The following is a 26832-nucleotide window of genomic DNA, read 5'->3' on the forward strand; positions in this document are numbered from 1 at the left end:
CTGGCTAAAGTGTCTGATTTTAGTCTTTGCAAAAGATCCAAGTGCACATTTTCTCATTGTTTCAATTTGTTAAAGATACCTGAGTTGGGAGCAGAATATAAAAGTTAAATGACTAAAACCTGTTCAAAAACTGATCACATATTGTCAGATCAGTTTCTCTCATTTTTTACTGCAAGAAAAAAACTAATAACTTAAGGTTTGACTGATAAAAAAGTTAAGATTTGACTTTTACACTTGTACAAATATACTGATTCAGCCTATATAGAAATGGCTTAGTTATTGTATGCAATATGACCATAAATGGAAGACTCAGAATAGACTTCATTATACCACAGCAATGTTTCATTCTATATAATCACATGTTTATATCATCACTCTTATTCTAATGGATTATCATTCTAAGGGACTCTTTTATAAAAGAGTTGTTGATATTGTGGAATTTTGTAAAATGTGGATAATCGTCAAGGGTAAAGGTTTGCGGCACAAGAAGGTCCTTATGATGGTATTTTATAATTCATCTGTTGAAGGTTAAAGGTGTTAAATGTTTGTCTTTTAAACATCAAGAGAAAGCAAGGGAACAACTGCATACAGCTGTTGAAAAGGAATAACGTTTTTTAATAATAATAAAGAAATTTTATCATTGATCACTTGGCTGTAACAGCACAGTTCTAGTCATAATTGTGCCTATAATTGATTTCTTTTGACAAATCAATTCTGTACAGTAGCATGTATTTATGCGCAAGTTTTACTCACTGTAAATGTAACTTGGCATGCATTCTAGCTTAAAATGCATTCTAGCTTAAAATGTTGCTGATGTTTAAAAATGTGCAAACGCTACACTGAAAATCATGCTCTGTAAAAGCCCTTTCTTACTCTCCAAGAGAGAGACACGCTTGAGTTGGCAGGATCTGCGAGTTTATACCAGAGTTGTGAGGTCAGATAGTGGTCAGCCACACACACACACACACACACACACACAGAATTTAAAAGCTGAGATCAAGCCATATGATGTATGCAAGTGCTTGTGTATATGAAAACTGAAAATTGAGAACATATGCTGCAAACTGATCATGCACACGCAATGCCAACATTCACCCTCTCTCATACACAGACACGCAATAATTAAAGACTTAAACATACTGTTGCTCCAAAGCACAGAGAGGTTTTTAGTTTATATATGTTTATATATAATTTCATTATGGAAAAAATAGCCATACAAAAAACGTTAGGAGCCAAAAGAGCTCACACTTACCCTGCATCACATGTGATGCTTCTGCTGACAAAATCTAGTCTTTAAATAAAGACATATTTCTTTGGGGAAAAAAATAATAAATCAAACTTTTTACATATCGAGCTGGCTGGATTGTCGTTGTCAGTGAAAGTCAGAAAGGTTTTCTTGTCCATAGGCTTAAGATAGAAGAGAGTGTGCTACAGTGGCCGAGGGGGGGATTATAGCACACTTCAGACGATCGAATCACAGGAAGAGCTCTGTGAGAAAAACAAAACGGTTCACTAGTGACCATGTTTCCAAAAGGCACTATAGTGTCATCTAAAGAGGATAACAGTCACTGTGGCATTTTTCTTTAGTATTTTGGCTAAAAATGATTGAAAACTCATCGACCATTAATTGAGCCACACACCTAAATCCTTCAGGCAATAAAATAAAGTTTACTATACAAACACTGCTCGGAGGTGTGCAGCTCTCACTTTTATTCCCATGTAGTCTGAGAGCACCCCATGAGCATCAGTTATATGTCAGAGTGCAAGTCTGAGTGTGTTTGGAGAGGGAAAAGGTAGGGGGGTGGGGGGTGTTGTCGCCACACTTGACACCGCAGGACACTGCTAAGACACGATGCAGCAGATGCACATGAAGGGTTGGTAGTGTACGTATTAAGGTGTGTGTGTGTGTGTTTCCGGATGTGTCTTCTGCTGTTCACATGTTGTGTGGGAAGTTTTTGGTTGGCTGCTGAGCGTACCACTGCTGCCGTTGCTTGCGCATATCGAGTTCGGTGAGCAGCGCTTGACGATAAGCTTCGTACGATTTAACGATGCGCTCCAGCTCCTTCATGAACAGCAGCTTCAGCATGCCCTGATACGTGTCCAGGTCCATCAGCTGGAACAGCTCCCACTTCAGAATGTGGTCATACCTGAGACAGGAAATAAAAGACTAGCATGATACAGAGGATATTACAAAAAGACCGTATACTAAAATGGTAGCAGTAAAGTCAATAGAGCAGTGATGGTTATAAATTTAGCCCGTTTTCAAAGCAAGCATTCACGCAGAGCTTGATTTTTTTTAACTGCACTTATATATACTTAGAGCCCAGCATGTGTGAAGCTTTTGTAATTCGTACTACACTTTATTATCCAAGTTCACAACACAGAGCAGTGATTCTGGCAAAGACAAGTGACATTCCAAATCACTCACTGTACTGTTTTCTCCTGTATACAGGGTTGAGAGACCATCCCAGGGTATGAGGCGGAGTACTCCCTCCATCGCAGGGCACGCACACACACGCACACGCACACAAGGGGCAAATTGGGAATGCAAATACCACAGTCTTTAGACTGTGGTAGGAAACCTACCAAGTATCAAGCACATGCAGAACATGAAAACTCCAAGCACACAGAGGCAGAAATTGAACCCTTGAACCTGGGGGTGCAAGGTGACAGTAATAACCACTAAGCCAATTAACTTGACATAAATACAAATGATTAGCTCAACAAAGTTCCATAGGTTGGTATCATGCACTACAAATTTTCTACCGGAGGAAAAAAAAAAACACATAATTTTATCTTTTTATGCACAGTTTTAACTTTTATTGGTTTGTACAAAAAATCCCTTTGCAACATACGTCAATGTGTATAAATTTTAAAGCAACCTGTATAAACTATTTCCTGAAAAATTAAAAAAGCTGAACAGTAAATGCACAAAAGTGATGAGTGATTCCGGGCACAAATAATCCAGAGTGACAATACACTGAGACTGGCGAGTAATAAAAAATAAATATTAAAAATTACAAAGTAGACTTTGCCAACTTTTTCAGCATTTTCCCTACACTACTGTAAAGGGAACTATTTAGGTAACATGGTGAGGTTTCTTAAACTTTTTGTTTTCTAAACTTTCAGGTTGGTGTTCATGGACAGCAAAGTTTTATCAGGGTTTTTTTTTATATTTAATATTTATAACAAGTAGTTTTAATACAGAATTTCTTAGTTCAGTTTTTGACCAACATTATTGTTTCAGTGTGGCAAAGAAAAAAAAGAAGGCAATATGGCCTATGGGACCTAAGGCCTAAAAGCACAGAGAAAAAACCCTTATGCCTTTAGGAGGCTGCCGAAAAGACCAATTAACGCAGCTCATACATGTGAACTTACTTAAGAGGTGCTCTGGCGTAGACCTGCAGCCAGTCTGGGATCTCGGCGGTGTGGTAGGGGTTTGCTGGAACCAGCACTGGCTGATTCCGCTCTGGGGGACGGGGCTGGTAAGTGATTGGTAGAGGTAGAGGTGGAGGCTGATCATAGCGTGGAACACTGATGGCCAGGCCAGATGAAAAATGAATAAAACAGGGTTAGGGTTAGAGACAGAGGGGAAAAAAGTTTCAGAAATTATAATAAAATCAGACTGTATTTTCAAATAAAAAAACTTAAAAACATGTATATCTATAGAGGATGCAAACAATTTTGCATTGTTGCCCACTGAGGGGAAATTTCTGAATGCCAGTAGCATCAATACAGGAGTGTGGACCTCAGTGAAACCATTCCACCTCCTAAAATGATTTGAACCACTAGCCATATTGTTGTTTAACAGAAATTTTAGGACAACAGCTCTGCGAAGTAGATGCCAGACTGCAATGGAACAGTTTGCTCCGCCACTGCAGTGTACATACCAAATAAAATTTGAATTTTATTTATCCACAAACACCCCCACACACAACAAGCACACTTACCTGGGAGCACACGGGTGCCTGTATTGGGCCCGTTTGTTGATGTGGTCAACATAATAAACTCCAAACTCTGCAGACTCCACCCTCTCCCAGCCAGGTGGAAGCCCCTCCCTTTCCAGTGGGTGACTCCAATGAGTGGTGTTTGTGTTGTGGTCGATGTAGTACTTCCTGCCTCGAATCGTCCAATCAACTGTCCAGCCAGGTGGGAGGGCAGTCTCCTCTCCACTCAAACTCGCTAGATTGCCTAGAGACTTCGCCTGCATGCGTCCAATAGCTACAAAACACACATGCACATACAAACAGCAATAGTATTAATATTACAGGAATGCTACATATCTAGAATTATGTTTTATGTTGATATTTATACTTTGACAGAATAATAGTACAACATTTGTGCTCGTCATGGATAATGACCTGGTTGTGAACACAAGAAAGGCACATTGTTTCAAACCTCCCTGTCAAGATTGAACATTTTCCCCCCCTTCCTTTAAGCTATTGTTATCAGGGCAGATAATACAGGAGAGCTACATGCATAATAATTGAACATCTGCTGCTGATTATAGGATTTTGAGCTGTTTTAATAGACCCTCCAAAGGGATAGGAGTCTCTCTCCCTGTGTGTGTGTGTGTGTGTGTGTGTGTGTGTGTGTGTGTGTGTGTGTGTGTGTGTGTGTGTGTGTCCATCCAAGTCTTCTGGGAGTAAAAGCCATTTCTGAGTAGGAATTTTCCCATCATTCTGACCAAAAGAAAAAGAAAAGAAAAAAAAAGGAAAAAGAAAAAAAGGGGGGAAACAGAGCCTTGAGACTGGGAGTGTGTTACAGTTTACAGTCAATCAAGGAAGTGCCAAAAGTTTTCAAACCGATATTATTGTGCGGCAGTGCAATTCACTGAAGACACAAAAAAATGTAAGGAACTAAAAGCTACACACCAATCAATCACTGTCAGAGATTTTGCCTTCTATGATGGTAAATTCTGCAGTTGGGTGAGACCGTGCACGTCAATGAGCATTTTTGCGCGTGCGCGCGTGTTGTGTGTGTGTGTGTGTGTGTGTGTGTGTGCAAGTCTTAGGCAGGGATGGAATGTGAGGAAAACCATGCTCCTCTCCTCCTACTGCAGAAGGAGAACATTCCTTCTTGCTGTAATACACAGACACTGCAATTATATTCATTCTTTTCATGATGCTTCTGAATGATAACACGCAACTGAAACGCTTTAATGAAAAAAATGGCAGTTCAGTATTGCTAAACCTGTCCAATTTACCTTCTACCAGGATTTGCCTTTACACAACAAGTTTACATTAACTTCGTCATCATCTAACTGGAGCAAGTGTTAGATGGTGTAACAGGATTATGACAGTGTATCCAGGGATCAAATTCATCATAAGGTTTACATGTTGATTAATCTCTTGTTGAGGGATGAGAGGTACTTAGTGCGCCCACATTAATCATGGCTTTACAGCCAATTAGGGTCGTTTGTGAGCTCACGTAAGTGGAAGGAGCGAATAGCGCTGTCCTCCGAGTGTGTTACGCCGCCCCCAACGGTGTGTGAGCAAGCAGTTCGAAAAGACGTGGTCGGCTTGCGTCATGTAGTTTGAAGGAAACACGAGATAGTCTTCAGCCCTCCCGACTGACTGGTAGTAATCACCTTAATGTGGGTGGGAGCACCCTAGTGACGAGGAGGAATTAAACACGACAAAATTAGGGCTACTTCGCCAAGATGAGCTTGATGACCCCAAGACTAATTTAGTGATCCTTTGAGAAAAAGTAGAGCTTTTTAGAAATCAATTTCTAGAAGTCTATAGCTCTTTTCTGATACAGGATACATAACATTACTGGCTTTATCACTCTGTCAATGTGTTGGCTTTTTCTTAGATATACACTACCAGTGATAAGTTTGGACACATCCTCTAATTCCATGGTCTTTCTTGATATGTATTGCTTTCTACACTGTAAAACAATGCTGAAAGCATCTAAAATATTTAATAATCTCATTTGAACAGTTGATATTGTGATGTGTCTGCTACTTATGCTCTGTAACACCTCCATAACAGCTCTAATCTGAGGTGCTATAAATTGGTCATGTTCAACGCAGGTAAATCTAAATGAACAACTTCTCTGGAGCAGAGGTAAGTGTTGATCTTGCTTTCCTGGGATGATCTTCATAAGATGCAGGTTTCATCATGGTGCTTGAAGGTTCTTTGCAAATGCACTTGACAATATTGTTCTTGCAAGAACTATTCCAGAACAGCTGACCTTTGTGTCTTAAAATAACAAGTGACAGTTGTTGTTGTCACTTAATTACCTAATGCCATGTATGTTATTTCATTGTTTTGAAAATATTTAGTTCTAGAATGTAGTAAAATAAATCATGTTCTCAAAGTTTCATTAGGACAAATGCCTGATCGTGCCAGAGGGCATGTTTTTGCCATACTCACAAAATTCTATAGTACATCACAAACATAAATCTTTACAAGTCTTTGACATCGAAACGCAAAATATTTAGGAGTCAAATAACCAGGTGAACTAATGCAGCCATGCTGATTTTAACTTAGTTAGCTGTGCAATCCCTGTAGGGTGTAAACAGCCAGGAAGTGAGAAAGTGTCAAAAGATTTTTTTTGGCCATTTAGTTTTCTTGTCAGTTGTCGATGGTCCTTGAATAACGTTGACTAACTTTGGCTAGCTAACTAGTAAAGCGATGTCACACCCATTAGCATAGAACTGGACAAGTTTCAAAGCTACTACGAATAAAAATGGAAAAAAGCCCCTTAAACACAATAATTAATAAAATATGACTATGGAGTGATTAGAATATATGGCTGAAGACGAATTCCTTTATTCCTACATTAAACCTTTATTTGGTTTAATGCTGTCCACAGTATATCACCATAAGGAAACACATTAATTAGTCTCTACCTGTGGCATTATTATTAAAAGCAGATAAGTGCACCTAGGTGACACCAATCATACATGACCAACAGGCAATTTTTAAAAAAGTTTATGAAGCACTACTAAAGTATTTAAAAATACATACAACAGAAGTGTGGAAACACTGAACAGCGTGGTTCATGAGAAAACCTGACCTGGGCTTGAAGAGGGAGACTAAGACAGAGAAAGAGAGCGATGGAAAAGTATAGTGTGTATTTATATCAGCATAGCTGATGTCTTTGGCATGTGTCAGTTATTTAACTGGGTGGAGACAATTGCTTAATGCAAAAACTTACATTAAAAGCTCTCTCTCTCTCTCACACACACACACACACACACACACACACAAAATCAGACAAACTGCACTCACCTCGGTTAAAACACTAGCTCAGATGAGCGCACCAAGCTTACACCAGCCAGTTGCTTTCACACGAGTCCGCTCGGTAAGGCCCCAAGACTGACCTCTCCTCACATACACTATGGTCATAGCTACAAATTATGTGAATCTATAAAATTGTACTCCACTTTCTTTGCACAGTAATGTGGACCAGTGTTATATGCTCACCCGAGCACAAGTGCAAAAGATTTCCAACTGCATCCTGGTGATTACATACACAGGAAAATCTCCAATCTCCAGGAAAGGTTTTCCAATGGATTGGTCATCAGTTAATGTTGAGAAAATGGATGTGTGCGCGTGTGTGTATACTGCTGACAAAGATTTGTTTAGCGCGGTCCTCCCACACTGATGTCATATTACCAACAGCCCCAAGCATTTATTCTGAGCAAGTCTAATCATATGACTGCTGAATCTGATACAACTACGCACATTTGCCTTTTATTTTTAAGTACTGCATACCACTGAGCAATATTTACAACATTCCATTCGTCATAAATGGCTGTGACATAATATGGATTTATCCGGTGTTACTCTAGCTCAGCAGGAAACTGTTTACTTAGACTTATCTAAAGATATATAAATAAGGCCAGGGATACGTATATCATGACTCAAGGCTTGACTCAGACATCAGCTTTTTAGACTTTGACTTTAACGTATATTTAAGGTTCTCCTCTGACGTATAAACCCCTGCATTAGTAAATAATCTGTCACTGATGGTATCCTGTATATTGTCATGTCCCTTAACATGGAAAAGCCTGCTGTCATGTAACCTTTCCTTCCAGTTACATTAGACAGAGGTAGGCTGAGTAAACGAACTGCTCTTACCTGCAGGGGGGCGACTGTGAGGCTGGGATGTCTGAGGCTGCGTAGGACCTCGTGGATAATTGAGTTCGCTGTGCTCGTAATATCTGTAGTCGTCATGGAAGTGATCGGGTCGGCGTGTGCGCCTGGGCTGGTTATCGTAGTACGCCTCAGGGGGATAATAGTAACGGGCCACATCTCCGTTCTCAGCAATAGGTCCACCATCGCTGATGAATGAAGGGGTGGAAGAGGCGTAGTCGTGAGGAAGATCAGGGAGCGAACGTGGAAGGTATGTTGGCGCAGACAAACGATGGCTGTCCCGACGAGAAACCTCGTGCTGGGGTCGAGGTGTTGCATTACGCAAGAAGCTCTTCCGTCCACCTGCGTCTGTCCCTGCAGAAGGACTCAGTGGGTACACGCTGGCACCGGGTACGGCTGGGGCTTCTGACAACGGCACCTCTGCTCGCCGTGGGATTGTTGGCCCATGACGGATAAAGGAGGGCATAAGATCTGGGGGAAAAATTGCAGAAGGTTGAAAGCTGCTAGCTGAATACAATCTATTGTTTAAATTTAAAAAGTGACATCCTAGTAGGGGCGGGAATCACCAGGAACACCAATACATTTGATTTGTATTGCAATTCAATAAGCCTCACAACTTATAGAATAATAATATCCAGATTTTATAAGAAATGCTTTGCAGATATTCTTCACAAACAAATTCGCTTCTACCACACATGATGCTGTGCTACCAGCCAATACGCGAATAGTTTAGAGTGCACCATCTGGAGAATTACACAGGAACTGCAACTTTTTTTTTTCATTTACTCATTCATTCATTAATTAATTCATCTATCTTCTCTACTGCTTATCCTGTACAGGGTCACAGGAAGCCTGTAGACTATTCAAGGAAATTTCTGGCAAAAGGTGGGTTACATCCTGGACAGGGTGCCAGTTCAGATAAGAGCGTCTGCCAAAAAAGTAAATGTAAATGTAAACCAATTAACCTAACCTGCATATCTTTGGATTACAGAAGGAAACTGGAGTACCTGAAGGTAACCCACCAAGCACGGGGTGAACATGCAAAGACCCGAGGCGGGTCAAACCTTCGACCCTGAAGGTGTGAGTCCACAGTGCTAACCGATAATCTCTCGTGCCCACATGCAACATTTAAATCACATCTAATCCAAAACTATACAAGTTAAAAAAATATTACAAAAACACATCTTCCAGCTTTAGGGAGTGCCCACTACTCTCAGTATTACATTTTGTGGCAATATGCATAAACCCAGTCAGGGTCACTTTCATGCTGTTCTTTGAACAAATATTACTACTTGCACTGTTGTCACTTTGTCATAAATACAATTGCACATCAAAGGTTGCACTGTATTTCATTTCACTTATTGGTATTATTAATTTTTGTGTTTTTTAATTCATTTTATCGGTGACATGCTTTTTTTTTATATATATTCCTAAATATATATCTTGTTAGTTTTAGCATTGCACGGGCAACTTTTAGCACTGCACGGGCAACCCCGTCTCTACAGACTATGTGTAAGATATACAATGTGTAACTAACTACAAACCTGTCCTTGAATTTTCTTTAGGATCAATAAAGTACCTACCTCTCTATCACAATCAGTTTTAGGACACATTACAACAATCCCAACAATCTGTTTTATATCAGTCAACACCACTTTTTTTTATCACTTTTACTGTATAAAACAACTGGGTTTAATGGATGAAAAAATTTCAACATCAATCCAATACCAGTCCAGCATTTCAGGCCAGTGAAATCCCTTAGTGCAGAAGAAATAAGGGGGGAAAATGCAGCTGTGAAGGAAATATGCTCTTATCCCTTCAGTTTTTGACTTTGTACTGTCAGTAATCTAGACATGAAGCAAACTGACTTTGGCGTTGGGGATGTCACTGGAGAAGTGTTATGAAGAACAATATTAAAAATATAATAATAAGCATACATCTTAAACATAGCCCTATATTTAAGATATACATTTTATATATATTTATATTATATCTTTAATATAATTAAGTGTATTGAAAGACAATATAAACCTACAGCTTTGTAACCTCTCTGATACATGCTGGATAACAGATAATGTAAACTGTATATAAAGATAATAAGAGGATATAGATATAGATGTCTAGCTTGCTTTTGAAAAAAGCTAAATATTTAAGTCCCAGTTTTTCATATGGAAGCTTTGTGTAAATCTGAGACTCACTCCTGAGCAGAGGAGAAGTCTCCTTCTTCACATACTTCCCCTGGACCTCGGCTGGTTTCGACGCTTCGTTCTTGCTTTTCTTCCTCGGGAGCATCATAGCTCAGTGAATGTTGTAGACATTAATGTGGCAAAAACAATTAGTTGGTAGCTTTCCGGAAAGTATTTTCCCAACGGCGTTCATTTCGTTTGTAAAACTCCTCCTAAAGCGCAGTAAGCCGCAGTTATCTGACTATCAACTCCGCACTCGACTCCACGGCAGCCTCTGCTAGCTAACGTTAGCTCAAACAACAACAAAACAGACGTCGAGGCTGCTAGCTAACTTTACCGTTTTAGTATTTTTAAGATACAACGACTTACGTTTTCACAACTAATAAAGAACTGACTTCAGTTTCTCGACGCGACAAGTGTATCGAATTTTCACCCGAATAAAACACTCTAAGTTGTGAAATAAGTTGAGTGGTCAAAGTTATACTATAGGCTCCGTACCCAGCCCATACAGCCCGGTTGCCAGATCTGAAAAAAAAACCCGTTCGGTAGACGACATCACTGGAGGAATGGTGATTCTGATAAACAATCATGGTGTGATTATGAGAAACTACTGAAAGTGATTAATTTTTAATAACAGCACACACTGCCATTTTTTTAATTAATTACTATATCTTCTACAACAGCAATTTATTACATACATTAATTATTACATTTGTAATGTTTTAAACAACACAATCATTATAACGATGATGTGGAGTGGCAACTCAGGTGGTTAAGGCTCCAAGTTGTTGGTTTGGGGCCCAAGGATCTGGGTTCGAGCTCCGCTGTTGGTCGGTTGCCACACCCCAAAGTACCCAGGCAGTGCCTGTCCCATACCTGGGTAAAATAGAAGGGCTGTGTCAGGAAGGGCATCCAGTATATAACCTGTGCCAAGTTGTTGTGTGGATCGAACTGTCTGTTGTCCTGACCCCTCAATGGTGGGAATTTAAATGAGAACGACTCTTGTGATTGATACTTATATTTGACAGATGCCCTATCCAAAGCGATCTACATTTCTCATTAGTGGCAACAACAGTGGCAACTTTCTAGTGCTGGCACCTTTCAATCTGTAGTCCAACACCTTAACCCCTGAGGTACCCCAGCCCGCCAATGTAAATGCACCCCATTTACAAAAGATTTAAAGCACAGTAGGTAATGAGACTCTTAGTCACACAAAATGTCCAACTGGTGCAAATGTTTTAAAGAAGGCTGTACGTCCATGTGATCCCAAGTGAGGTGGCTCGGAGCCCACTGCAGTCCTTTGAAAATTCAGGCACTGGAACGCCAGATAACAGATAAATTGTTACCAACTTACAGAAAAGATGCATCTGTCCGTGGGGAATTGTACACACAGGAACATGTACACATTACAGGAACTCAGCTGGGAGTTATTGATACATCCCCCATATATTTCTGACCTTACACCAAATGATTTTCACATAATCAAGACATTAAAGGTTCTTCCGGGAGGCATGTGTTTCAGACAAACAGTAGGATGACGTCAAGCAAGAAACCTTTCTATGTTGATGGGGTCCAAGCATAAGCGAAACGCTGTGATAGTGCATTAAAATACCAAGGAATTAAATAGGGGACTAATAGTAGCTTTATTCTTATAACTATGTTGTTATTCTGCACAATAAAAAATCCTGTGTTTACTGGAACACCCCTTGTACATACACTAACTGCACACTTTTTAGAAACATTACACTAATACTGTTTAGGGCCTCATTTTGCTCTCAGAACAGCCTCAGTTTCTCACGGCACTAATTCCAATAGATGTTAGAAACAATCAGGTCTATGTTGAGATGATTGCATGATGCAGTTCCTTCATGTTTATTAGGTGCACTCTCATGCTATAAATCTTCCATTGTAATACCCCAAAGGTTTCTTACTCGAATCAGATCTGGTAACTGGAATGGTCACTAAAAAACACTGAGCTCATTGTCATTTTCATGAAAGCAGTTTGAGACATGGTTAAGTTTGTGTCCACCAGTCTGGACTGTTGACACAAGACAGGTTTGGTCCATGGATTCATACTGTTGATGCCTGATTTCTGATTACCATTACCCCATGTGCGGTCAACTTGCTCTCGCTTCTCACACTGCTCCAATGTTTCGGCAGCCCTTACTTCTGCCAGTTGCCATAAACTCTGCAGTCCGATCCGGGGTCTTCGGCCTGACGGACCTGGTTTCACCATAGATGACGCTGCTAACAACTCTGCTATGCTATGTTAACATATACTATATATATATATATATATATATATATATATATATATATATAGCTATATATATAGCTATAAACATTATATAACAGCTATAAACATTCTCTCCAAGCTTTTAAAAACTCTTGAAGCCAATGTTAATATAAAAGAAACAGCTTATTATGTTATTATTATCCCCCGCCTGATGCAACCCTCCCATTTTATCCGGGCTTGGGACTGGTGGATAGGGTTTGGAAATTATGTGGGATTATTGACATTTTTTTTGTTAAAGACTAGCTTCTTTTTTCCAGACCAGTTTATTAATTAGTCTGTGAAAGAACAGTTAATACAGAAACAATAACATGGTAGAATGGGTGCATTAATATAAACCTGTGATTTCCCTCACAGCACTATTTTTTCTTTTTTGTTCAATATAGAAGTAAGATACAGTAGTACTAGTAAGGCAGGCCTATGATAATGATGCTCTTGTAAGACATGTTTAAACCAGTCCTCATAGGGTCATAGGGTCATCATTTCTATATAACAGCACAACTTGAATGGTAACTCCGGATGTAATGTGAATGTGACACTTACATACTGTAAATTCACTTATTCTTTCTCTATTAACGGTTAACTTTTATACAGAAATAATCCACTTCTGCTTAAGTTCTTTGTGTATAACTGCATGGTCCATAATAAATTATTACTTACATATAGATTATTCCCCCGTGCTTTATATTTAGCATGTATCAATAGATATAATGAATCATATATAGTGTACACAACCAAACACACTGCAATAAATAGCAAAAATGTAAAAGTGGATCATATGCTAGTAGTTTAACAAGGTGCTCATTTTACGCATTTGGCAACCCTGCACATAGCGTCCTGTCTCCTTTCGCCCGCTCCGCAAGGATTTGTGGGAAAATTGACGCATCTACAGTCCTAATGGATTTTCAAACACGGGGGAAAAAAAGAAGTTTAGCCTTGATTCGTTTAATAAAACCAGGCAGTGATACTAGTTCATATATGTCGGTTTAGATGAAGTAAGAGTAATTCCACCAATGAAAAAGAAATGATTAATTATTAAATTATAAACAGTATATACGTACATACAGTCGGCCAAAATATATACACTTCAAGGAAAGAAAAATTGATTGATAACTATTATATTATGATATTTCAACATATAACACGTGTTCTTATAAATAAAATTTGTAAGTTTTTCTTTTCCTTAAGTGTGTAGGCTATAATATATATATACAGTCGTGGCCAAACGTTTTGAGAATGACACAAATATTAGTTTTCACCAAGTTTGCTCCTAAACTGCTTTTAGATCTTTGTTTCAGTTGTTTCTGTGATGTACTGAAATATAATTACAAGCACTTCATACGTTTCAAAGGCTTTTATCGACAATTACATGACATTTATGCAAAGAGTCAGTATTTGCAGTATTGGCCCTTCTTTTTCAGGACCTCTGCAATTCGACTGGGCATGCTCTCAATTAACTTCTGGGCCAAATCCTGACTGATAGCAACCCATTCTTTCATAATCACTTCTTGGAGTTTGTCAGAATTAGTGGGTTTTTGTTTGTCCACACGCCTCTTGAGGATTGACCACAAGTTCTCAATGGGATTAAGATCTGGGGAGTTTCCAGGCCATGGACCCAAAATTTCAACGTTTTGGTCCCCGAGCCACTTAGTTATCACTTTTGCCTAATGGCACGATGCTCCAACATGCTGGAAAGTGCATTGTTCTTCACCAAACTGTTGTAGGATTTTTGGAAGAAGTTGCTGTTGGAGGGTGTTTTGGTATCATTCTTTATTCATGGATGTGTTTTGGGGCAAAATTGGATGAGAAGCAACCCCACACATGAATGGTCTCAGGATGCTTTACTGTTGGCATGACACAGGACTGATGGTAGCGCTCACCTCTCAGGCCTTTTTCCAGATGCCCCAAACAATCGTAAAGAGGCTTCATAGGAGAATATGACTTTGCCTCAGTCCTCAGCAGTCCATTCACCATAGTTTCTGCAGAAGATTAATCTGTCTCTGATGTTTTTTTTTGGAGAGAAGTGGCTTCTTTGCTGCCCTTCTTGACACCAGGCCAACTTCCAAAAGTCTTCGCCTTACTGTGCGTGCAGATGCGCTCACACCTGCCTGCTGCCATTCCTGAGCAAGATCTGCACTGGTGGCACTCCGATCCCGCAGCTGAATCCTCTTTAGGAGACGATCCTGGCGCTTGCTGGACTTTCTTGGGACGCCCTTTTTTGGCCACGTCTGTGTGTGTTGGTGTGTATACAGTATATATATATATATATATATATATATTCCCACTCATCTGGAAAGACCGAAGTCTTTTTCCAGATTGCCTGTAGTGTGTAAATGGGTGTGTGCGCAATCTGGAAATCTGTAATGAGCATGTCTTTGGGAGGAAACCCACCAAACACAGGGAGAACATGTAAATTCCATGTAGGCTGAGACGGGAATCAAACACGGACCCTGGAGGTGCAAGGCGACAGTACCAACCACTACACCACCCTGCCACCAGCTCCAGTGCTGTCATTCAGAATGATGTCTGAATAACTTTATTTGTTGTGTGTTTATACGTCTGCGTGTTTGCATAGGTAGTTTCATCACAGACGTGCCACAGGTGTTCCTCACTGTATTTAACAGTAAGCAGCGTCATCATCGAATTTTATGTCTTACAGTGATCGCGTCATAGGCATTCCTCAGCAACTATAACAATAGGCAGCATCCTCACTGAAAGTAACAGTAGGCAGTGTCTTCTATGGTTAAAATGGGTACGTCAGACTGACCTCATTGCTCCTGAAAACGTGCATTAGACTGCAGAGTGTCTTCAGCGACCGCGCATATGACATTAACTTCTTAAGATTTTTTTTTTTTTATCTTTCAGCTGGTCCTGTTAAGGGGGTGCTACAGTGGTCTTTTTTCCATAAAATTACTGTACAATCAATATTTAATATGAAGTTCTTTATTCTTCATAACTTAACACTTTTGTTACACTTAATACAGTATGTAATACATGTAACTGTTTCATAATGGAATCAAGTGCCTCCTTTGTCACTATGAACAACATACAATGCTATGACCCTTGTATGCTGCACCAGGAAACCTTCACACTCACAAAGAGAAAATGATCACTCAGACACCTCATTCTCTAAAAACTATTTTACTGCTTCATATAAATACAAATCCCCAGCACATTGTCAGTCACTTGGCTGGCTAATAGCAGCTCTTGTCAGGTAGAGAGTCTGGACAATCTGGACATTGTTAACTGGGCCAGTGACAGTGGGAAAATCTCTTTGGTTCTGCTAAACAGCAACACCTCAGGAATTGTAATACAAATACTTCCTGTCTCAGCATCACGCTGTTTTATTACAGGCTTACCTTCTCTGCCAGATTTCTCATTTCTTGTCTCCTTTGGGCGACCAAACCCCCCCAACTTCATAAAAATGCTAAAAAGGACAAAAAAAAAAAAAAAAAGGCCCCCATATTTTTATACAATTAAATAAAATGGAAATTGTAATACTTTAAATCAACACAAAGATAGCCTATACAATTCATTTACAAAAAATGTATATACACACACAATAATCACTGCTGAAGTTGAACCTAAGAGACAGGTTTTAACCAAAAGCAATAATTTGCAGAAAAGTAAAACAAATACTGCTCATGGAAGAAAAAACAAACAAAACTTTAATGTAGAATATTTCCATATTGCTTCTAGAGAAAGTGCACATTGATGTTTTAATCAAACACTGTTTGCGCCCACCGACATCTCATTATAACTGGAACATACCCCAGAAGACTTCAGGCATAAGGCAGGGTGCACACTGGACAGGGTCTTAATTTATCGCATACTGCGCACGCACACTCATTCTCAACCTGGGATTTCCAGTTAGTGAGAGTACTGTTAGAGTTAGTAGAGACCAGAGTATCTGGTGGAAACACACCAAGCACAGGGAGAACACAAACTCCATGCACTCAAACCTGAGGTGGGAATCAAACCCTTGACCCCAAAGGTGCGGGGCCACAGTGCTAATAACTACAACACCGTGCTGCCTTAGGGAATTCATATGTAACAACACTATATACGGTACAAACAGGAAAAGACACAGTTAAAATGAAAAAAAAAAAAAAATTATTAGTAAGAATACAGGTGAGCACAAAGTCATTCCCATTCTTAAAACTATGCTAGAGAAACATTAAATGTTGTGGTGTTATGTAGGCCAAGTAACCGCTTTTATAATTTGCAATAAAGCATGTTTGTGCCCAGCATGTTTTTTTCCTCTTTTTTCTTTTCTGTAATTTATGTTTGAAATCAGAGAAAGACTTCAAGCTTCTGTATTCTGTGCAAATAGGGTGCTGGAATGATGCCTCTCTGATGTAAAATAATAAATAAATACTGCTCTGGTATTTGTTAAAGTATAAACAATTTAATTTCACTCTATTAAATTGATGTCGATTCATATTTATGCCTAAATGATGTTTACCAAAGTTTGTTTTTAATGGTGTAGGGTGTGTATACCTGACCACATTCAAAATAAAAATAAAAAACCTTAGAAAAACTGATTTTCACACTATTACTGTCGAGGTCCTGTGTATTTGCTGAACACAATTTATCCCCAGCCAGAATGGAGCTGCTCAGCTGTGCATGTTTTTCTCAAAGCCAAGTCACAAGAGAGACACTTTCAACACAAAGGGTGGGGTCGGTGTTTCCATGGCAACCACTCTATAAATCACAACCTGCATCTTTTAGGAAGCAAAAATAATTTTGCTCTTAGAAATAGCAGATTTAATACTTTCAGGTAAATTATCTTTTCCCCCCAGCAGGAATATAAAAATATGCACCAAAAAATACTTCTAGGCCAAAGCAGATAATCTGAATACACAAAGTGTGCTTTTCATTAGTTTTTAGGTCATGCAAGAGTGAGGGTTTTATTTGAAAACATTACCCTTTAACAGTCATTTTAATAAAATAAAAATAACTTAAATTTAAAAACCATAAACTGGATTATTATGAGCGGGTCATGTGGTATGGCACTGGCATTAGCGGCGAAGGACTGAGCTCACGAACGATCTTATTGAGGCTGGAGATTTTCTCCTCCAGGAGGTAATTCCTCTTTTCTGCCACCTTCTGCCTCTGCTCACTCACTTCAAGAGCCTTCAGTAGCTGAGAATTCTCCACATAAAGATCCTTGATCAACACATCTGATTTACTGTTTTTATTTAGCTGCAGATTGAAAGTAAGAGACAAATTATTTATGTTAAAAGGAAAAAAACAAAGCAAAAAAATTACCAGTATGGATTAGTTGTGTGTAAATGATGCAATATACCTGTTCCTTCAGCTGGGAAACCTTCTCTTGCAACAACAGTTTGACATTTCGGAGCTTGAGCTCCACCTCCTTCATCCTTTCCTCCATCTTAAACAGCGCCTTTTCTTTCTGTAGGCAAACAGTATAAAATATATGGTTTTAATAGCTGCATTAAGAATCTTTATTCTAATTAGGAAAATAATTGGCACCAGTCAGTCTAAGAGAAATAGAATATTATATTTATAATAAGGTATATTAGGAATTTCATAATTACGTTGTAAGCATGAAGAGAAAAATTATGCAAATAAACACGATTGGAAATTTACCCTGGTTCTTTATTTGATCTCAGTTTCACAAAAATGTTTAATACTTTTAGGTGGAGGAAACAAAAAGACATGCACACCACAAAATAAATAATAAAACATAAATAATAAAACTAAACAAAAAATAAATATAAAAAAAATAAAATTAACTTAATTTAACAAATCAATTAACTTTTTATCTCTGAAATCCATTCTTCCGAATGACATTAAAATAGAAACACTTGGACCAGAACTACACAGTACAACACAAACACACAGTTTCTCAGTTCTCACAGACATATACAACAGTAGTGCAACAAACTGAGCTCACGACAAGGAAAAAAAAAAAAAAACTTTACCCTTTCCAAAAAATAAAAAATAAAATACACACACACAAAAAAGAGCCAGTACACGATTCATCATTTGTGCGGTAAGAAAATGTAAGTGTAAAATCATTTGACAAACACTCAAAGAGGAATTTTAAAAACTTCACATTATTGTGAGTGTAAACGACATACAACTGGGTAACATAATAGACATTCTACACATTTCTACAATGAAACGATCTGCTTTTCCTTTCAAATACTGTACACAACTGGCCTTTTCAACCCATCCCAAAAGGTCATAGACAGTGTACTACATCAGTGTCACACATGACTGCCACTCAGTGGTAGATCCCAGTCATTACACCATAAACACTGATACTTCTTAAAGCAAACCCCTCCTCAAGGACAGTGGATAAAATTATTGTCTGAGTGTAAAAGGGGACTGGAAGTGTTGAGTGATTGGATAACACTGTATGAAGGTTAGAGGAGATTCATAAACCACCACTCCTCCGGTGGCTGTCGAAGTGATGAGGCTGCTCTGGGATCACCTGCAGAAAGAACACACAGCGCTATATATACACACAAGTACACACTCGTACACAACTGCCACCATGCCTCATCCCAAATCAATATCCCTGCATTCACACCAGCAAGTGCCAAGTCCTTAGCCCTCACTCCAGTTTGTAGCGAATCCTGTTCCAGATTATAAATGGACACTGTCTAGATGTAAAACGGATGCACAATTCCGAAGGCAATGACATTAGCTCAAAAGGTGAGATAAATTTATAAATATATACTGTATATTAATATGCTGGTTCTAACATGTTACTTTGTTGAACATACATTTGTTTATACAATGTTTTCTGTGAGAAGAATATTTAGGAATTTTGGAAATCAGAGATAACACGAACACAAAAAAGGACAAAAAACTTTGTGCTTTCTGGATAACATGACAAGTTGCATTTTTTATCTTACTTAAAATACATTTTAATAATAGGTCTCTGTAAATAATTTTTTTTAATAGGATTTATATATGTACTGTCTTTAAAGGGGGAAAGCATGATCTTGCACACTGATTAACTGGTCACTTTAATAGAAAAGAGATAATATAAAAAGTGTCACTGTATATTCGCGTACAGAATGCCACAATTTTACTATTAGGTTTTCATTATACATTATAAAAACACAGTACAGTAAAACCTCGGATTGCGAGTAATGCGGTTTGCGAGTGTTCCGCAAGACGAGCAAAGATGTTTAATAAATTTTGACTACAAAAACGAGCAAGTCTTGGTTCACGAGTACCAAGTATCACTCATGCGCTTCTTGTTTTGACGCTGAGCATCACGTGATCACAACAGAGCCAACGCTTTTTCTCTCTTGAGCTGCGGAATTGTGGGTAATTGTCTTCCCTGCTGGGTCTTAGTGCGCGTCTCTCACTAGTATAATCAACATCCGTGCACGCAGGTACTGTTTACTATAACACTGTGACCACGTGTGTGCGTGTAAAACACATTTAAAATAATTTTGTGTTTGTAGGCGTGTGTGTACAGCGCACGTGTACTGTTTCTTATAACAATTGTGTGCGTGTCTGTGTAAAGCAAAAGAAAGTCTCATTAAAAGATTAAAGATAAATTTTCTCCCTCTGCCGTCATGTGTGTGTGCGCATATGTAATTTGACACCGTGCCCCTTCACATACACACTCGCCTATACAGATGTTTAAAATAATTGTTTTCCTAAGAACTACATTTGGATTAACTTGTTTAAAAACTTTTTTTAAAAGTGTCAACAGAATAAAACAAGTTCCTTAAAGGAGTAGAAGAGTTACAGTCAAATAAAATATGTGGTTCCTTCTCTTGACAGTAAAAATGTGTGTTGCTTTTAAATGATCTATCCTGCATCTTGTATAAGTCACTTGATCCCAACGATTTTTAAGAGGAAATGTATGTCATGATCCAAAATCTGGGTTTATTTCATATAGTTTTTTATTTAAGCATTGGTCCCATTCTGAGTGCCATTTATATTTTATGTATTCATTTAAATCTGTGAAGGGTATAGAGCATTTGATTGATTTTTTTTTAGATAATGCTTCTTTGGCAGTTTTGTCTACTTTCTCATTACCAGGGATTCCTGAGTGCCCAGGTATCCAACAGAAAACTATGTTAAAATTATTGGCTTCTAAAAATGATAACTTGGTTAGGATTTCCACGATTGCTGGGTGATCCGTTTTTATATTTTCTAATGCTTGGAGACATAATTTTAAGTCCGTTATTATCCGGTAACTTTTTTGTGACGTGGTTTCAATGAATTTCAAAGCCATAAGCAAAGCATTTGCTTTTAAATTGAACTTTGGTCTGGGATGCATAAACTTAGCTGTAGTAGATTTGTTGGAAAGGCTGCTGCCACTTTATTTCCTGATTTGGATCCATCCGTGTATACTGGGCTTTTACCCCTTTTAAATCAAAGTGTTGATCAGAGATGTTTTTATCCAAAGCGTTGAACATGATTCCTTATTCTATATACATATGCACATCAAATTTCAACGGAGTACATAAACTTGCAACAAGAACCAAGTAAGAACCATCACCATCAGGCCCAGAAATTCTCTGAACAGACCCTCACTAGTGCAAGTAGAAAAATGCACACACCCTGACGTGAGCATAGTGCTATTACAGTGCGGGGAAAGTTCACGCCATCAAAGTCAGCACAGCATCTTACACCACAGTAGCCCAATGAAAAAAAAGGTGTGTGTGTGCGCGAGTGTGTCTGTGTGCATGTTTAGTGTACACATACACACGCACTCTCTTACATTGATGTCTGGGTTCATCTCATCTCCATGGCACTGTCCTCTTCGCTCTGCTGACGATCGCTGTGGTGATGGTGGTAACATGGCTATAACCTGGGCCTGTAGAGACAGAGAGCAGGTGTTTGCGAGTTAAATTGGTAGGGAGCAGTTTTGAAAAAAACAACAATAATGATTTTGCTTTTAGAAAGCATGAATGCTAATGTCTGTGTGTAAAGACCTCCATCAGTTGGGATTCAAGTACCGTCTGTCTGTTCCTCAGTCTCTCATTCTCATCATGAAGATTCTCAATTTCTCTCTGCTCTTCACTGCTGTCACACAACTAGAGCAGAAACAGTTTCCATCAGTGTCAATGATATAATCGTGCACATCTATTACATACAGTATCAGTGGTGATCTAAAAAAAAAAAAAAAAAAAGTGGAAGTTATTGTGGTCCAAATAATAGCCAGAATTACTTGAAAAAAGTTTAATTTGATAGTTACTTTTTAGTGTGGCAGGGGATTATATAGAAAAATAAATAGTTTTTACTTTTATAACTGCTTCCTGTTATTCTGCATCAAAAGTCCTGATTTGACTCGAACATCCCTTGTATATAACTGTATGCAGGATCTTAATTTGCAAGCATTTTAAATGTCACGCACAATTCATTTATGTAAATCTTTTTTTTCCCTGCTTAAGTGGAGCAGCATATCTGTACGATCATAGGGTATACATTCTTATCTATATGTGGTTGAACAATAAGTTACCTTATTGTGTAGTTGTGTTTGCAGAGCCTCTAACTCTCGTTTGAGAGCAGATCGCTCCTGCTCTGCTGTCTTGGCTAGGCTTGCTTGGTTCTGCTGCTTCTGCTGTTTCAAACTCAACACCAGTGCCTCCAAATGTCGAGCCTGAGAAACACAAATAATAATGTTTACACTGACAATTTAGGTTACTGCATTAGAGTGACCTCAAAGCATGTAGGATCTCAGACCTTCTCCCGTGCAGAGCTGAGCTCCAGTCGTGCATCATTAATCTCTCGATGCAGCCTCTGATTTTCTTCACGCAGCACACTCAGCTCTGCCTCCATCAGTCCAGACAGCTCTGCCCACACACGCTTTCCTTGGTGCGAGCTAAGTGGGACACCAGATTTCTCCAACAGACGACACTGAGAAGATAAATAAATTAATAAATACGCTATAATCAATCTACACATTAAAAAAAGATTATATTAACAAAATAGTTTTAAGACAATATTAAATCACCCACAAAGGTCTAACCCTCAGTGAGATCAAAAGTGTGAATCAGTCCCCACCTTTTCATTGGCATTCTGCAGCTGTTTATGCAGTGAGATCACTTCCTGTTTCAGAGCATCCCGCTCTTGTTGCGTGATGCGCAGGTCTGATTTCAAACGAGCGTTCTGCTGAGTCAGCCCCTGGAGTGTAAAATCTAGTGCTTGGACCTTTAAGAGAAACCATAAACAGAACGATTTTCACACGGATTTCATTTCTTGGCCCAAAATGCTGAACTGACCATATTAGTTATGAAGATCTCTTACCGACTCCTGTGCCTTCATCATTTGTGTACGTAATGCTTGGTTATGTTTGTCCGCCAGCTGTCTTTCGTGTAAGAGTTGAGCCAGTTGCGTTTCTGCTGTGCGCAGCTGAGCCATCTACACAGATACATAGATTTGCTTAGAGGAAGAACATTAACACCAGTACCCATTAGTGCACAACTCTAAACACGGATACCTTTTCCACACAGCGGTTAAGTTCTGCTCGGAGAAGCTTCTTCTCTTCTTCCAGCTTTTCCGTTCTGCCAACAGGTGAGGCAAAACCTCCTTCTTCGATCTGTATAACATGGTTATTGGAAGAACATAATAAAGCGTAGTTAATGGGCAGAGTCAAAATGATTGCCCAGTGAGTATTTATTTTATACTTGCCTTTCTTAAGTGTGTTCACTTTAAGACATAAATGTACAAGAGACTGTATAGGACATTCTATAGTTGCAGAGTACCATTTTCTTTTTTACCCATTTCTCAAATTATTATTATTTTTTAAAACTCTGGCTTCTTTTGGATATTTTATTTATATATATATATATATATATATATATATATATATATATATATATATATATATATATATAAAATATCCAAAAGAAGCCAGAGTTTTTAATGAGTTTGAATCAAGTAACAAAGTGCTGTTGCGTTGGAAACCTATATATATATATATATATATATATGTTTCCAACGCAACAGCACTTTGTTACTTGATTCAAACTCATTTTGTTATGAAAAGTTCATAATTTGACTCTTTTCAAATGGAGCAAATAAAATGTAAAGCTGCACTTATCAGCTGCACCAATATCATGGCCTAACTCTCACCTCAACCTTTTCCCATGATGGAAAACCTTTTCCATGATGGAGCATCACTTCCTCAAGCGTATGTTGTAGTGCGTCGACACCAAGTGCATGTTTTCCACTCTGCTGTGACAAAACATTGTTTTCTTCCTCTCGCTGCTTCCCACGACGGCGAAGCTCAGAAATCTGAACAGAATATTGTTTGATGTGTTCATGCATGCAGGATATTATGCCAATTAATTAAGACTTAAACAACACATCGATTGCATTGTGCAACAAAGTATGCAGCAGTGTCTATTAATGTGTCCTTACCTGCCTCTTTAAACCATTAGCCATCTTCTGGGCAGCGTTTTTCTCCTTCCGAAGGTGTTCCACTTTTAGTCTGCGGCAATGAGTGGTAATACTGTTAGGAAAGCAGGTCTTCATACAAAACGCAGTGTGCTGTGTATAGAATGAATTTGAGGCTTACAGCAGCTCCTGTTGCTTTTCTTTCAGGTCCTCTTCTCTCAGCTCTGAGATATTCTGTCTTAAAAGAAGGTTTTCTTCAGCTAGACGTCCAGCTTCACTCCTACAGAAGTAAAAACTGTCTGCATCACTGCTTACATTGGAAGAGATTTACTTAACTATAGGAATACTTCACACAAAATGACAATACTGGTAATAAAAGCTCAGGAATTGATACAAATAGGTGATCATCACAGGTCTCTTTTAGTACCTGTAAAAATTTTTAAAAGCCCTTAAAAGTTTAAATATTTACCCCCAAATGTAACGTTATCTTTTACTATTCTTAGCAGATGTGAATAATTAAGAAGATTGTGTTTTAGAGTACCAACTATTTATATGCAGGCATGCACCTCATGAGCGTAAAACTGTGGGTATTACAATTCAGCATTATCAGGACCCATCAAAACACAAAAAGTACAGGTGACTTAAAGTTGTACAGGTTTCTCTCATAGGTCTACTGAAATACAAGTGGCACCAGTGGAGGAACGACCACAATATTGGAGGTATTACACAACGGAGCTAGAGCTACCAGAACAGCACAGCTAGCAGGAGTAAAAGCAACAGACCAGAAGGCTTTGGGTAGGAAGGCAAGGTTTCTTTCCTAGTCAGCTATCAAAGGATGGAAATGTTATGATACCTATGTTCAAGGATCTTCTTGTTGATCATGAGGAATTTCTCCTGCAGGTGAATAACTGAAGATTGCAGACAAGGGTTATGGTTGTCAAACCTCAAGAAAAAGTCTTTCAGCTCCCACTCAATCGCTGCAGCAATCTTCAGCCCAGCTCGGAGCTTAGATCCAGAAAGGAGTCATCTAAAGAGTCTACAAATATAGATTTAGCCTCTTCGTGCAGTACCAAAAGCACCGCATACTTGTGTTGCAGATCGTGCTCTGCAGTGTTCAGCCCTTCATTCTCTTTATGAATGCCCATAATCTAATTCAGCAGACTCGGCTGTTGCTCCTGGAACTCGTGGACAATGTTCATCCTACTCTCCATGTACACCAATCTTTTCTCCAGTTACATATTCTGCTCTGCCAGATGCACATTCTCACAGTGCACTTGAAGCTTAGATAGCTCCAATGATTTTCTCTCTATTTCTTAAGCATGGCTTGCCATGGTAATCATGTCCATTCTAAGGTCATGACTTTCCTCCATGACCTTCTGACTGAGATCTTGATCTTCCTTTATTAAGATCCAGCAGCAGCTCCAATTTGTCATTGTGCTGCCAAAGGTTAACAAGCTGGTCCTTCAGGGAGAGGTTTTGTTTCAGAGTGCACCCGTACTGCTTCTGAAGCAGTTCCAGAAGTCTACTTTGGTATTTCTATTGCACTGCTATTGCCTAAAACTCCAGACTCTCAATTGCACACAAATCTGCAAAATGTGCCATTTCTTCTTGCTCAGTTTTTAGCACAGGTCCATGTAAAAACTGGGAGTACTGGTAGTACTGCTTTCATTGGTCAAGACGATGGTGCTGGTACCATCTCTAAACTTCTCTTGCATTTTAAGACCTTGATTTGGCTCCTTATAATGTAAAATTTCTCTTGACCAATTCTGATCACAAGAAGATCTGGGTCAATGATGTTTGTGGTAATATTAGCATATTTCAATCCTCTGGCACTATTGGGGAATTATATATGTACTAATGCAAACTGCACCATTCTTCACAAATACTTGCACAAGATTAAACTCATCACTGCTCCACATTGGAACCTCTTTATCTGCCATCTCAACAGAAGCTTTGGAGATTGTACAACTGCTTAGTTGAGTATTTTCTGTACTTTCATCATGTTCTGTGTTTGCTATTTCAGAATCAGTGAAATTACATAAAGCTGCACTTTTTGGGTTCGCCATATCCTCACCCATAACGTTTATGGTTTCAAAAGTAGACACTTTATTGCTTGCTTCAGCAAAATTCTCACATAATTCCATAACCCTAACCCTTTAGGATTTGGCGAGCTACACGTCATCCCTGAGCTGCCAGTGATCCAGACTCCCTCTGCTCTCCGGACCTGTCTGACCCATCCTGGTGCCCCGCTTCTGGTTGGAGATCACGTCACATGGATGCCCCGTGTGTCTCTTTGGTGTCTGGTGTCTGGGGACGGTTTCACTCTATCTAGAAGATGGTTCTGGCCTCGACTGGTGTTAACAGCTGTTTCTAAGAGGACCTGACAGTTTGATAGTTCAGGACTGGAATTTCCTACAAGTCTACCAGTCTCCAATATTGGAGTCTCCAATAACTACCTGGACTCCATATTAACATCAACTGTTATAGCTGAACTGGCAGCCACCTAACACACAGTATGAATGCAGATCAATTCCTCACCCAAATGAGGATGGGTTCCCTGTTGAGTCTGGTTCCTCTCGAGGTTTCTTCCTATTACCATCTCAGGAAGTTTTTCCTTGCCACTGTCGCCCTCGAGTTAATCACCAGGGACTAGCTGACCATTTTGATTCATACACATTCACATTCCATACAAACCTAAATAATTTTTTTAAATGTGGAAAGCTGCCTTGCGACAATTACAATTCTTAAAAGCGCTATACAAATAAAAGTGAATTGAATTAAAGATATGGCGTCTTCTGTAAAAGATCTAGTGTCAGTGCTAGAGTCTGCCAACCCATCATCTGTATCAAATTTTATCATTTCTTTAATACTGATGACAATCAAACTGTCGAGAGTAGAATTT

General features: G+C 38.9%; 2 protein-coding genes across 4 annotated transcripts in view; both read right to left on the reverse strand.

Annotated features, from left to right (window-relative positions):
• Positions 1 to 1648: 1648 nt before the first annotated feature.
• Positions 1649 to 10804, reverse strand: sav1 (salvador family WW domain containing protein 1). Its single transcript, XM_053501241.1, has 5 exons — positions 10307 to 10804; positions 8094 to 8579; positions 3951 to 4221; positions 3379 to 3534; positions 1649 to 2147 (listed from the first exon to the last, which is right to left on the reverse strand). The coding sequence occupies exons 1-5, from the start codon at positions 10401 to 10403 to the stop codon at positions 1934 to 1936; spliced, it is 1224 nt and encodes a 407-aa protein (XP_053357216.1). The 5' UTR covers positions 10404 to 10804; the 3' UTR covers positions 1649 to 1933.
• Positions 10805 to 15712: 4908 nt separating this feature from the next.
• Positions 15713 to 26832, reverse strand: part of nin (ninein (GSK3B interacting protein)) — a 33252-nt gene continuing 22132 nt past the window's right edge. For 2 of the 3 annotated variants that reach the window (XM_053502409.1, XM_053502410.1), the window contains exons 17-28: positions 24112 to 24210; positions 23955 to 24024; positions 23667 to 23828; positions 23032 to 23130; positions 22839 to 22952; positions 22596 to 22742; positions 22275 to 22448; positions 22051 to 22191; positions 21524 to 21625; positions 21310 to 21405; positions 17896 to 18003; positions 15713 to 17792 (exon numbers count right to left, since the gene is read on the reverse strand). In XM_053502409.1, the coding sequence (XP_053358384.1) occupies positions 17577 to 17792; positions 17896 to 18003; positions 21310 to 21405; positions 21524 to 21625; positions 22051 to 22191; positions 22275 to 22448; positions 22596 to 22742; positions 22839 to 22952; positions 23032 to 23130; positions 23667 to 23828; positions 23955 to 24024; positions 24112 to 24210 (1528 nt within the window). In that variant the 3' untranslated portion in view covers positions 15713 to 17576. Of the gene's footprint in view, positions 17793 to 17895; positions 18004 to 18188; positions 19051 to 21309; positions 21406 to 21523; positions 21626 to 22050; positions 22192 to 22274; positions 22449 to 22595; positions 22743 to 22838; positions 22953 to 23031; positions 23131 to 23666; positions 23829 to 23954; positions 24025 to 24111; positions 24211 to 26832 lie in introns of those variants that run through there. The other variant, XM_053502411.1, reaches the window with a different exon arrangement.

The sequence above is a fragment of the Clarias gariepinus genome, chromosome 8 (genome assembly GCF_024256425.1).
Source record: "Clarias gariepinus isolate MV-2021 ecotype Netherlands chromosome 8, CGAR_prim_01v2, whole genome shotgun sequence".
NCBI classification, from domain to species: Eukaryota; Metazoa; Chordata; class Actinopteri; order Siluriformes; family Clariidae; genus Clarias; species Clarias gariepinus.

What these genes read in the sequence shown, in the direction of transcription:
- sav1 (XM_053501241.1), bottom strand. Translation starts at nt 10,403, where the DNA reads ATGATGCTCCCGAGGAAGAAAAGCAAGAACGAAGCGTCGAAACCAGCC. An exon ending in GACTTCTCCTCTGCTCAGGA is followed by an intron (nt 8,580 to 10,306) that starts GTGAGTCTCAGA and finishes TTTTTCCCCCAG; the next exon opens with ATCTTATGCCCTCCTTTATC. An exon ending in TACGCCAGAGCACCTCTTAA is followed by an intron (nt 2,148 to 3,378) that starts GTAAGTTCACAT and finishes TTCCTGTCTCAG; the next exon opens with GTATGACCACATTCTGAAGT.